At 34.1% G+C, this 13,492-nt stretch overlaps 1 protein-coding gene across 3 annotated transcripts in view; it reads right to left on the reverse strand.

Moving 5' to 3' along the window:
- LOC133194192 (serine/threonine-protein kinase tousled-like 1) overlaps positions 1–7,109 on the reverse strand; it is a 31,415-nt gene extending 24,306 nt beyond the window's left edge. For 2 of the 3 annotated variants that reach the window (XM_061330196.1, XM_061330197.1), the window contains exons 1-2: positions 6,972–7,109; positions 4,224–4,312 (exon numbers count right to left, since the gene is read on the reverse strand). In XM_061330196.1, coding sequence (XP_061186180.1) covers positions 4,224–4,312; positions 6,972–7,020 — 138 coding nt within the window. In that variant the 5' untranslated portion in view covers positions 7,021–7,109. Of the gene's footprint in view, positions 1–4,223; positions 4,313–6,625; positions 6,941–6,971 lie in introns of those variants that run through there. The other variant, XM_061330198.1, reaches the window with a different exon arrangement.
- Between the last annotated feature and the right edge of the window lie 6,383 nt (positions 7,110–13,492).

The raw sequence follows: 13,492 nt of genomic DNA on the forward strand, positions 1-13,492 counted from the left end.
ATTCCTGGAATATAAAATTGTGTTTGCTAGTGACAACTAATTCAAACAATCAGTATACAGAAAGTACAATGTACTGCTGAGGATTGCACTTCAGAAAGAAGGTCTAATTGAGAATGTTTAGTATTTTATCGACTTCCAAAATAGGTGAAAAAGTAACAATTATCAGAAAGACATGATTGAGTTTAATTAGAAGAGAAAGTTTCAACAAAAAAGTAACACTAGAGGACTAGCTCCACTTAAATTCACCAAATGTTCTGCGAGATATTTTAACAGGACTTCTTTGTTTTATTTGTCTTTAAAAATCTACAGTGACCAGATCCTGTGGTGTACTCAACATCACAATGAACAGAGAATTGTTCCCAGCTAATAGACATTTCCTACCTCCTACACACAAGAGTTACGTTAAATAATCTCATTATCAAGTACATATAGATGTGAATTCTATGTATTGCCTTTGTTTTTGGTGGGAAGCAACTGTAATTAAATCAAGTATATTTGCTAATCTCTTGTATGTAGCACATTCAGAAATGTGCTGAATCAAATCTACGTTAACTTATTAAGAAATTTATTTCTTCAAAATATTGTTCACTTTAAATGTAATACTGTATCATGGAAATTTTTAATGGGGTGCTAACATTGGCTTATTTTATCGAGTTTATAGGAGCCCACTAAAATTTTTAACTGCTTTTGCACACTTGGGTAGAAGTACTGAACACATGAAAATGAACTTTGATCAGTCTGTTGTTAAACATTATATCTTTCATCTGATATTGGTTTTCTCTCAAACCCTTGCTTAAATACACATTAAATTGTAGCGAAATAGATAATAAGACATTAATGCACACGAAGTTGAAGATATGCTGCTGAAAAAAATCCTTGTCCAGAGAAAGGCCAGACTTTTCTTAATTTTGAAGTGAATTCCTTAATATCAAGTCAAATTTAAACCTGCCATTTTCAATACGTCCCCTAAAAAATATTACGATTTTAGAAAAGTCACACTGACACTGACTTGGAATGTGTCATTGTCACATTTACCTTTTTTCTTATCCTGATCACTGTTTACAAAAAAGAATAATCTACGGTCCCCACCCTAGTCCACTGTCAGCGACTCCAATCACTTTAATTCTATTTAGAACATTACATCATGGCTTATTTCTTCTTTGGTCTGGGGTAATGCTTAGCATTGCTATTTCCATGTTTAAGCTAAACTGACCCACTATTTTAAAATCCCAGGGTGACTATAATCTGAGAGATTTCCAAAGACTACAGTTATATCACAATAGAACCTGAGCTCTGTTTTGGTATATTTGTTACAAAACAAGGGAACGTGAAGGAGAAGACTAATGCCCTGTTCACACGGAGAGTTTAATTTGCAGTAAATTTATGCGAAGTAAAATAATGCGAATTAAAATACTGCGAATTAAAATAATGCGAATTAAATTGCATTCACACGACAGCTAATGGGAAGTAAACTAATGTGAATTAAAATTTTATTTCTACAGTAAGGCTATTCAGTAAGGCTAGTATGACATCATTTTCAAATCACGTCACCTTATGCGGAGCAAACCCATGTGACATTCTGTCATAATGACTATACACATTTCAGTGATTAACATAATTTTTCTTTGTTTTCCACTACAAAATAGCATAAGTTCCTATATATGACCACCGACATGTGGAATGTGACTTAACTGTGCCATTACACATGCGTCAAAATTTAATTCAAATTAGCTTCGTTTAGCATTCACATGGAGCTAATGCGAAGTAATTTGATGCGCAGTTAATTAATTCTAATTAAACTAATTTGCATTAAATTCCCCGTGTGAATGCGGTTCACATTGAATTCACAGTAATTTACGTTTAATTCGAATTAAACTCTTCGTGTGAATAGGGCATAACAGAAAAAGTTAACACAGGAATTTAGATCAGGTGAATTCAAACATCAGTTTGATAGTCTGCAAGCAACATCACAATCCTACCACTGTCCAGTAGGTTATCAAAGTCAGACAGCCAAAAAAGTAAAATTTGTTATCAAGAAATAAAACTACATTCTGAATGCAAAGACTAGAATTTTGGCCAAATAAAACCCTTTATTATATACCCAAGTGTGTATCACTCAATTCTACTGTAGATTTCGTACAATTACGTGATGGTGTGATCCGACTATCTGGATCACCACACTGTGGTTTTCTGAATCCATATCACCCCTCTCTGAAATTGTTGACGTAGTACACAGAAACATGACGTTATTTTTCATGTGCATCAAAAAGTTCCTTGACAAAATGCTTTGTTTAATGGAAAAATCTTATATAATTAATCTCAAAAGTTTTTAAAACTACATTTTGCTAGTTGTAAAAGGGGTATATAATAAATTTATCATTATAACAGTAACTTGATCCGAAGAGCCGTATCACGTCTCTTTGACAGGCGCGGATCATCAGATCAAACTCGACGCTTCGCGTCTCGTTTGATCTGATGATCCGTGCCTGTCAACTCGACGTGATACGACTCTTCGGATCAAGTTACTGTTATAATAATGTATATGTACCATCTACCCCTCACGGACTGGTCACAGTAGCCAAGTGGTGGGGTGTTCGCTTTGTGATCAGGAGTTCCTGATTCTCATTCACCCAACAGCATCAGACATTCTACATAAATATAGGTAGCGACTGTTCCTTTACCATCATGATCAAGTGCCTGGCATTAGAAGTGAAAGTCAAGGGTCTTTCGAATGACACCTTAAATCCAAGGTCCCCTGTCACTGTAAAGAGCCCTCATTGCTCAATGGTCCTGAGTACCAAGTAAAGGTTTAAATTTGAAGCCCGGGCCCCTCACCAGCATGCAGTGTCACCTCTATCTGAGTGATAAGTTCTCAAATGGGACATAAAACACCTTCTCAATCACCCCCCTCCTTAAAGAGTACATCTATTCTGCTTATATATATATAACATTTAGAAAACTTTGTCAACAGATATAATGTAAACCTTGTACTTGTCAGAATATAAGATAATTAAATCAAATATCTGGGTATTTATCAGTTATGCGGGAAAATATTAGTAAATATTGCGTTAATTACCGTTAATGTTTTTGTTAATAAACAATAATAAAAGAAGGGTGTGCATTAGCAAATGTGAACTGATGCAAAAATATTAACAATTAATAAAAATTTTATGAAGTAAATAATGACAAAAGATCATCCTTAAGAAATGCACTTTTCCCCCATTATTTCATCACGCATATTTTCAATTGTTGATATCAATACAGAGAAGTCTAAGGCGAGTAAAACCATTTTCTCCCATTATCGCAATATGTTCACCAATGTGATTCTTCTTCGATTCTCTGACGTTAAAGAAACCCTAGTGAATGGTTGACTGGGGGCTGTGATACACAAGTAACAGAGGACAGAAAATATGTAGAATTCAGTTCACAAAAGAATAATATTGCGGGGTTTTTTACGGTGCTAGCACTCTAACCACTTAGCTATTGAGACCTGATATTAGGAGTGAAACGGTTCAACGCAGTATCGATTCACCGTGGTATTCTTTCTCGGTTTGATACATGGTGCAAAATCTCTAATTTTTGGTTCATTTTTCGGTCGAGATCGTTGTTCAGTCGAGTTAAACATGTTACTCAGGATAAATAAGTATAGAAAACGTAAATTTTTGATAACTGATAATTTGTAAAATAATTTTTGACAATCAAATAATTCTAATCAATTTCTTCTAGTCAATTAGCAAATAAAAATTCGTAAATGAAGTGACTAGATTTAGTAAAAGAAAGCATAAAACAAGGCTGAATTTGTTTCCTTCCATCAAAATGTATCGTAACGAAAATAACCGTACCGAGCGAAAATTATACAATAGGTATCGAACCATGAAGGAGGTGTATCATTTCACCCCTACCTGATATACTGACTAACTTTCATGCACCTGTGAACCCGGTGACGCAAACCTTGTTTCTTAAAATATTCAGCATGCCTTGTGTCTCTTGACAATGAAAAAATTAAGAAACTCATGTTGAAGGAACACTGATTGGTTATAGTAGACGAAAACATTTTGTAAAATAAAACTCCAATGTTTTGCGATTGGACATGATTCTATCCAACTTGTTATGTGTTGTCCATTCATGACAGAGAACACACAACTTGTCGGATAAAAAAAATCATCTTTAATCACAAAAGATGGAGAATCTTAAAAATTGTAACTAAACAGTAAATAACTTACCCTACTGCCAAGAAACCGCGCCTCTAGTAACTCTTGCTTTCGTGGATCGAGACTCTGCAAGTTGACATTGCTTTCCATAACGACTAGGCCTGTGGAAAAAAAACATGAAATCAAAAAATATTGAACAATTACAATCAGGAATAAAGATTCTTATTAACTTTACAATGATTGTTTGGAATAAAGAAGGTATAGAGATTTTTTTTCCGATTTACACAATATTTTATGTCTACAGAACAGGTAAAAAAAGATATTTATTTCCCATACTCTGAATGCCACTTAAATTCTGCAGGCCATGAATCAAAAATTGCATTCATAACTTACAACCAGAATCATTAGGCATTAATTGATAACACAACTTGTCTTAATGTGCATGATATAAGGTTTTTCTCCAACATGACATATGTATTTAACACTATATAACTACACAGCCCTACTTCCTTCATCATGGGATGACAATGAATGTCCTAGATATAACATTAAATTAAGTATAGAACAGCTTTGGTAATGTCACATAAGCAAAGCTCTAGCTGTGGTATACGTTTTCTATATAAACAGTTACAGGAGTCAAGCTTTCTTCAATCGGTAAGGATGTTCGGATGGAATATGCGTTTCAAATAATACGCAGAAATACTTTTGATATCTCAAACTCAATGGGACTAAGAAACTAAGAGATATCTGAGAACTCCAGATACTGGGGTTAAAATACATAAAGAAAAGTGGTTGGGACTTTCATTAGACATATTCATGCTTTTCTGAGGTATCAAAGATGCTGAAGTTCAGTCGTATTTATTCTTTTCAACAAACTATCTGATCATTACATTTGTATAGGGTCTATATCATTATGCAGTTTATACACCACCTGTACACAATGTAAGCATTTAGATAGGTAGGGGAATAGGGTGGTCACTACTGGTGGGTTGTTTCCATGTCACACAATTGACTTCTAATGACACATTAAAAGTGTACAATATGTCATTAATATGAATTTAAACTATTAGTATTGTAGTGTGTGGAAAAGATTGTCAAAATACACAGAGCATAGCCATATAATCACCATATAACCTAGGTGAAACATTAAGGCCCCCCTCCCTTAATTCATAGATAATAATGAACGACGATATAATATGGGACAAAATGCCTCAAAAAATATTTTGGGGGGAGATGGTGATTTCAAGTCATCATAGTTGATCATGACAATTGGTGTGATGCTGTAAATATTTCATTAATTTAAAAGTTTAAGAATAACATGCTTCTGCATGATCATGATGATACCGAGTTGACCTGGAATTATTTGTATGGTTACATGTTGAAGATGTGACCAATGAAGAAGATGGCTAAATATCAAATGACCTTAATGTAACCAGTTAAAAAAAACTAGAAAAATATTTTGATTCATTAAACAATCATGTTAAATGTCAATTCTATTATCATGATATTTATCTATCATTTAAAAACAAATTTTGTTAATTTTCAGTCTTAAGTAGCATCAGTTGTCTGAGGAAATGAACCCCTGCACCAATATACAGATAAGTTAACCGCTGGACCACATAGTATCACAAAGTTAACACGATCTGAATTCCTTCCAAAAAGAAAAATGACATAAAACTGGTGACTCAGATGTAACACATGCTCTAGGTACATGTGTATTGCTTAACTATGCACATAACCAAAACCAGTTCACACTTGCTTTTTGTTTTCTGCTTATCAAACAAAAAAACTAACCTGTTCATCTTTCGACTTACAATAAACGTATGGAATTTAGTATGACAAAAAGGTGTCTAAATGGGGTTGTGCAAGATATTAAATAGATATTAAATGGTATGTACTCTACAACATGGTTTTTATTTAACTTGATCAATTTGTATACAAAATAAAGATCAGTTTCAGAACTGATTTTTCTTATGACCAGAAAGTTTAGAGAAGTTAAAAATATTTTTAAGATTAGCATGACAACTTGAGAGCAAGTCAACATACTGAGCATGAAAACAACCCTTTGATAACCACAAGTTCAATGGCTTCTCTGTGAAAATTATCTTTGTATCACTATCATTCTACATAATGTAATTATCTTTCAAAAAACCATGGGTCTTGAAAAAAGTGAAAAATAATGCTATAGACTTCATTAACCATAAACTGAAGTCCCACAAATCGATCATTGGATGTCCCAAGATGGCCAAGTAAATTTTTCGCCCCATGCAATGCGACACGGCTCAGCCACAGTGTCAGCTATAACGATACCAAGGACGAGAGTATTGGGAGGCCATTTTGGGATCAAACGTAGCACAATTAAAACGATGTTCCCTCAAAAATATCATCAAATGCATCCAAAATTGGGCCCTAGATGCATTGATAGAACCTTAAAGTGTATGACTGTTGCATATCTGACCACATTTTCTCCCTACCGTCTGAAAAACACGAACTGCTTAGAGTCGTTACTCGCAGAGTTAGAAGTCCAAGATGGCGGTCCTTAACCAATATTGTTGAACATTCCCGGGCTATAAGCTATTGTTTTGTCAACAGCTTCTCAAATTGACTGCCCAGATGCGGAGATTAATCCTTAGTCTATCATCGGGACTTCTCTTGGTTGACCATCAAGGTCACAATTTTGTAAATGATCGTCTGAAAGTCAAGTCTCTCTCACCAAATTCTCAACTTTGTTGATGATCTTTTCGTGACGTCAGACTTTCGGGTTGAGAATTGAGATGGAAAAATAAATGATTTCAAACTATTTTACAGTTGATTTCTTACTTGATCGTGTGTAAACATCATCTGAATAAAATGGATAGCAGTGTTTCATTAGATTTTTGTACAAAAATATGCCCAGGTACACATTGCCCACATCGGGACTTATCGGAAAACATCGGTGAATGAATGCTCTCGCATCGATTCCCGCCTTATAGTCTATTTCTGGCACCTTAAGATGATATAGGCGGATCACAAGTAGCTACTTAAGAGGCGTCATAAATTAGTATATAGTAGCTCATTCCATCTGTTTTTAAAATATTTTGAAACAAAAAATGTCAAAATTTAAAAAGTGGAGTAAAATGAAATGCATTGAAATAATGTTCTTCATATCCCTAAAAGTGTTTAAAAAAATAAATAAATAAAATAACAAAAATAAAAAATATAAATTTATTAGATTAATAAATCAATAAAACATCTTTTCCCTCTTAAAATGTTAAAAGAAAAAGTTTTTTTTTTAAATCCGAGAAAAATACATGCAAGGGTCTATAATACATGTATATACATACATGTAATAAGTATCATATTATGAAATTTTGCCGATTTTTTAAAGATATCTCTTTTATGAAAACACCCCCCCCCCTTTAAACCCGATAGAAAAAAATCATACAATGAAATTGTGGAGAAAACGAACAGTATTCGAGCTCATAAGTCCATTAAACATTATAAAATAGGAGCAGAGCAAACACGGACCTCCAGAACATCAGAGGTGGGATCAGGTGCCATGGAGGAGTGAGCATCCCCTGCCGACCGGTCACACCCACCGTGTGCTCTTTTTATGATCGGGAAAAATCCGTCAACAATTCAGTGTGTAAATAATGGTCCAACAATTGGTATGAAAAACGTCAGTCAGCATTTAACTTAATGATGAAATATATGGAAATAACGAACATTATTCAAGCTCAAAAGTCCATTAAACAACACAAATCAGGAGTAGAGCAAACACGGACCTCCAAAACATCAGAGGTGGGATCAGGTACAATATACGTTTTACAGTTTTTCTTTTTTCTTTTTTTTTTTTTTTTTTACATGTCTACAAATATTGAACTAGGAAGTTCCCCAGAACGAATTTTCCTGGTTGAATCGATAGTTTTGCAGAGCTTTAATATCTATGTAGTATTTTCAGGAACTTGATGTAAATTTATTACTTAATTTATCAATTGTAAAAAAGATGAACTTAAATTCCAATTTGAAACAATACTTTATAGGGAGGGGGGGATAGAAAAATAATAAAATAGGTACTCAGGAAAATGGGCACCTGTTAAAGAAATTGTGACTTCTTAAGACATAATACCCTAATCAATATTTCACGCATGCATGTAAATGTATTTTCTGAAGAGGATTCGTACAAAACGTGGATTTTTCTATTGGGTTTAAAAGGGGGGAGGGGTGTACGGAAATGTTTTCATAATAGAGCTATTTTTTAAAACAGAAATCGACAAATTTTCATAACCGTTTAATATTATTTCTAAGTGGAAATGTTTTTCTTTCCTTGATTAAAAAAAATAATCATAAACACAGGCACTTGGGGGTATGGACCCCCCTTTCAATTTTTCTTTCTTTTTAAATCTGGGGTCGTGTCCCCTTTTTTGTTTTCTAATATGCACTATATGTTATCGATAATGAAACCCTTTTGTCTCTGTAAGCTGTTTTTAAATATATCATTTTCGACTGAAACATAACAAGAGAGACACAAGTAACATAACTTTTCCGGTTGAAGTTTGTTCATCCCTGCATGCCTATCTTTTGATTGTTTCTTCGCCAGGAAAAGTTCAACTTGGTAAAGTTTTGTTTTGTTTAAACATATATTATTGTATAAATCCAATAAGGATTAGAAAACAGACATTTCCACCCTAACAAATTTATGGGTTCAAAATAGAAACACTGCATTTATTTTCAATGAATATATAGTCTAAAGTAATTAATAAGCCAAAAAATGTATAGGTTGCCATATTTTTAAATAAACAGAAGTACATGTATATATCACCATAAAAAATGGTACATTTTTAGTAAACAGTACTATTAAAATTATGTAAAAACTGGTTCAAATACATAATTCTGATGCTGAAAGTTCCAAAAATAATTGTTACTTTATAAATATGTTTGATTTGTGAATATTAGGGAAACCATTTTACATTAGAAGTACAATAAAGAAAATGTATGAATAAAGATACTCGAGGAGTTATTGCCCTTAGCAACATTTTTTAAAGATTGCATAATTAATTAAATAAAGAAATATTCAATTTTTAAAATTCTTTTACTGAACAATATTTTTCAGTTCACCTATTGAAAAACATTCTCCCAAAAGATATATTTCTATTGGGTATGAATTTAAATTAATAACAGTTTTTGCGAAAACTTATGACATTACAGAAGGGTGGAAATGCCTTAATCTCAAGAGAGAGAGAGAGAGAGAGAGAGAGAGAGAGATTCCCTTTGTGATGATCGAAACACATTAGTTCGGCGTAATTGATATTTTAACAATATTTTTCAGTAGATAAAAAATACGTAATGCCTATTAATAGCTGCAGGTATTACGTTTTCTTTTTTATTTACGGAAACTACCAATAAAAATTTATAGGTACGCCGCGCCTGTGATTGAAGTCACTCCTATATACAAACAACCGGAAAACAAGGCATAGAACAGCTAGGTCTGAGATTGGATTTTTTTTATTGTTGTTTTATATGAGTTTTTTTTTTCATAATTACATGTTATATTAAAATTTATGTCATTTTGCAAATTTTGACATTCACCCCCTCTGGTGATATCTGAAGTTGACTTCAGTGTACGGTGCAAGCACAATTAAGCACTCGGCGTTTTGAAAGCTTTCTCTTTTATTTCCGTACTATAATGATAGCATGATTTTCCATCCATCACATCATCACTATGTCCAGTTTCTCACTGGATGACCCTGACCTTTTGATTTCGAAGTCTATGTTGTATATGTTCGTATTACGAGACCATACACGTACGCCATTTTATGTTTATCTAGTGTCCATATATACACACAAACACAGGGGAAAGTCATGACATACATAGGCGTCGGAAGCAAATTGAAAGTGGGGGGGGGGGTAATTGAAAGAGAGAAAAAAATTTCAAACCTGAAAAAAAATTGACAAGCAAAAAAAAAAAAAAAAAAGGAAAATTGAAAATTGTCCAAACCCGAAAATCCTATTTTGTGAGGGGGGGGGGATCCAACTTCTTTCAGTACCAATTTTTTCACACGCTACCACTTACCCTTCCTTGATTACTCTGCAGTGTGCCCGTTGAAAGTTGGGCTGGGGGGCTAAACCTACGCTCCAATGTTCAATGCATGGCTATATTATGTCTATCTTTGCAAAAAAAGTGGGGGGCTAAGTCCCCCCCCCCCCCTAAATTTGAGGAGACAATGAAACTTTTTGACATTTCAGAGTAACATATTTGAAGTCTTATCTATAACAATTACGCTATTTTTTTTTAACAGTTTACCCTGATGTCCAATTCAATATAATGATTTTATTACATGTATATTTATATATAATTTTACGACTGTTTTTTTAATGACACATATTGATATAATAAAAATAATACACCTCACTTAAGAGATAAAATTTAGCAAAACTTTTAAGAACATTCAATTATGAAAATGAATTCTGTTAAAATTGTCAATTTTCAGTTTATGTATGTATGACTTTTTTCCACGACTGTTTGTTAACATGGTAAGTATAATAAGTATAACACATTATAATAAGGTGACTTTGAATATGGAGGTTGTTAATTTCAGTTGTTTACATCTATGTATTTTGCAATTACTGAATAAACCAAACGTGTGTATGTCCCATTACTGTGACAGTCTTATTTATCTTGTACTTTCCTTCACCTTCTGTGTTGGCCAGAGAGATTAGGTATTCACGTCATTTTAATCCACTTACTATTTAGACTGTTGTGGAACTTATGTAGTAAGATATAAAGTGTACAGCAACTGATATATATACAGAGAGAGAGAGAGAGAGAGAGAGAGAGAGAGAGAGAGAGAGAGGATAGACCTTTATTTGGATTTTATCAACATTGCACGATGCCATGGAATTTTGTTTCCCAAAATTTACTTCTTATACACATATACTGTGGAATGATTTAAAGATAGACTGGATTCAAATATATGTATTGCAAGACTAATCTATATATGGTTGGTTTATTAAAATATGAGAGAGAGATATTACTTCCTTAGAACATAGCAATAATAACTTTTAAAGAGAATTATCACTAAGAGGACCTATTTTTGTATTCAAATGAAGCGGAATTTATTCAAAAACTTCTACACGAGCCGGAGAAGAAAACACTTGCAAGTGTGGCCTTCAACTCGATATATAGACGACGTATTATCAATTAACAATAGTTACTTCCATTCATATGTCGACTCGATATATCCCAGTGATCTTGAAAGAAAGGATACCACAAAGCCTGACACAATTCTTTCATATCTAGATAATTTACTAGAAAAAGACGTCAATGGTAACCTAACAACAAAACTTTATGAAAAACGTGATGACTTCAACAGGAGTTGATCCTTACCTCGCGGGTTCGAATCCCACTGTGGGACGTGGAGACCGTATAAACCGAGGTCCCGTGTCGCAGTAGGTGCTGGCACGAAAAAGACCCCTCACTGCTCAATGGCCCTCAGTGCCGAGTATAGTTCAAAATTTGAAGCTCTCCACCGGCAAGTGGTGGCGTCTCCATATGAGTGAAAAATTTTCGAGAGGGACGTTAAACAATTAGCAAACAAACAAAACAACTTTTCTATCGTCAACTTCCCTCATTTATGTAGCAATATACCCTTATCACCTGCATATGGAGTTTGTCTCCCAGTTGATTCGATACGCAAGAGCAAGTTCTACGTACGAATAATTTCTAAAATGAGACAAGCTATTGACAAACAAGTTGATGAAACAAGGATATCAACAGTCTCGTTTGGGGTCAATATTTCGCAAGTTCTAGGGTCGATAAAACGACATGACCTTGTCAGCAAATACAATCTATCATTATGTCGAATGCTGACTGACGTTTTCATATTAATTGCTAGGCCATTATTTTCTTACTGAATTGTCTAAGGATTTTTCCGTTTGCCCGATCATGACAAGGAGCACACGGCGGATGTGACCGGTCGACAGGGGTTGCTTACACCTCCATGGCACCTGATCCCACCTCTGATGCTTTTATAGGTCCGTGTTTTCCCTGCTTCCGATTCGTATTGTTTCAATGGACTTTTGAGCTTGATTCAATATTTCCTTTTGAAGAATGGATTTCCTTATCGTCAACGGATAATATTGTATCCTACGTTGTTGATTTTTCTACTGACTCTTTTACAGACGGTTTACCAATATTCACCCTATGTAATATTATAGTTGATGAAATGTAATCTACCGCGGATTCAGGAATTTTTTTTCCAGGGGGTGGGGGGTGGGGTGGGGTGGGGTCCACCCCAGACAAAAAAAAAAAATTCCAATCCAAAAATTTTTTGACAAGCAAAACAAAAAGGTAAATTCCATTTCCAAAACGTGAAAAACACTTATTTCGTGGTGGTAACGGCGGGTACACGTTTTCTGGGGGTAGGGGGGGGGGGGTCCAAAGTCATTTTTTATTTGCTTCAGTATATACTTTTAATACCTACGCAAATTCCAGAGGGGGTCCAGACCCCCGACCCCCCTCTAGATCCGCGCATGGTAATGAAGACCCTGGCCTCTTTCAATTTTTCTGTTAAAAAATTATATGATCCTTTTTTATTTTATATACAGAACATGAAAACGAATGGAGAACACTCTGTGGCAAAATTAACGGACTCTTCTCTTTGAACAGCTGTTGAACATACATAATTAGGAATAACAGAAAAATCCAAACACAATTAAATAAATCATGGATATAGACATCTTTTAAATTTGTAAACAAAGAAAGTAATTAATTTTACAGAGAGTCCCATCTTTAAATGGTCAAGATACTGCACAAAATTCCCCCAAGTCTTACAGACATTCTAGTATATATCAGAAAATCATAAATGGTGGTCAGTAGACCATATGATGAAAAAAGCTAAATTGGGGGAATCGAGGGGAAAGTTAATGTGTAGCACTGGATCACGTTTTCACATAAGCTTAAAAATAGAAACAGGGGGAGAAGGTCCAGGCCCCATGTAAATCCGCCATTGTTACAATTAAGGTCAAATTATAGTAGACAAAAGTAGTTGTATAGGTGCATGTGTCAAGTATATAATTTTTATAAGAAATTAAATGTATTCATTTACATTATTTGCTCAGAAATCTTTATAAATAGCAACTAATTTAGAAATCCTTACCAATATCACATGTAATTTGATTGCGTAAAAAAGATTTTGAAATTACATGAACTGCGCATTAAACGTTTTAAATTTAGAAACACTTTTTTACGAAAACTCATTTAACACCAAGAAACAGACTATAAAAGGCAGATTGTCAACGGAAGTGCATCCTGCTTTGCTGGGGGTCCTCGGCAATTTACGCTCGAGGGATTACAAGAACAG

Source organism: Saccostrea echinata, unplaced genomic scaffold, assembly GCF_033153115.1.
Source record: "Saccostrea echinata isolate AGI-Se365-2 ecotype Australia unplaced genomic scaffold, CSIRO_AGI_Sech_v1 ptg000028l, whole genome shotgun sequence".
Classification (NCBI taxonomy): domain Eukaryota; kingdom Metazoa; phylum Mollusca; class Bivalvia; order Ostreida; family Ostreidae; genus Saccostrea; species Saccostrea echinata.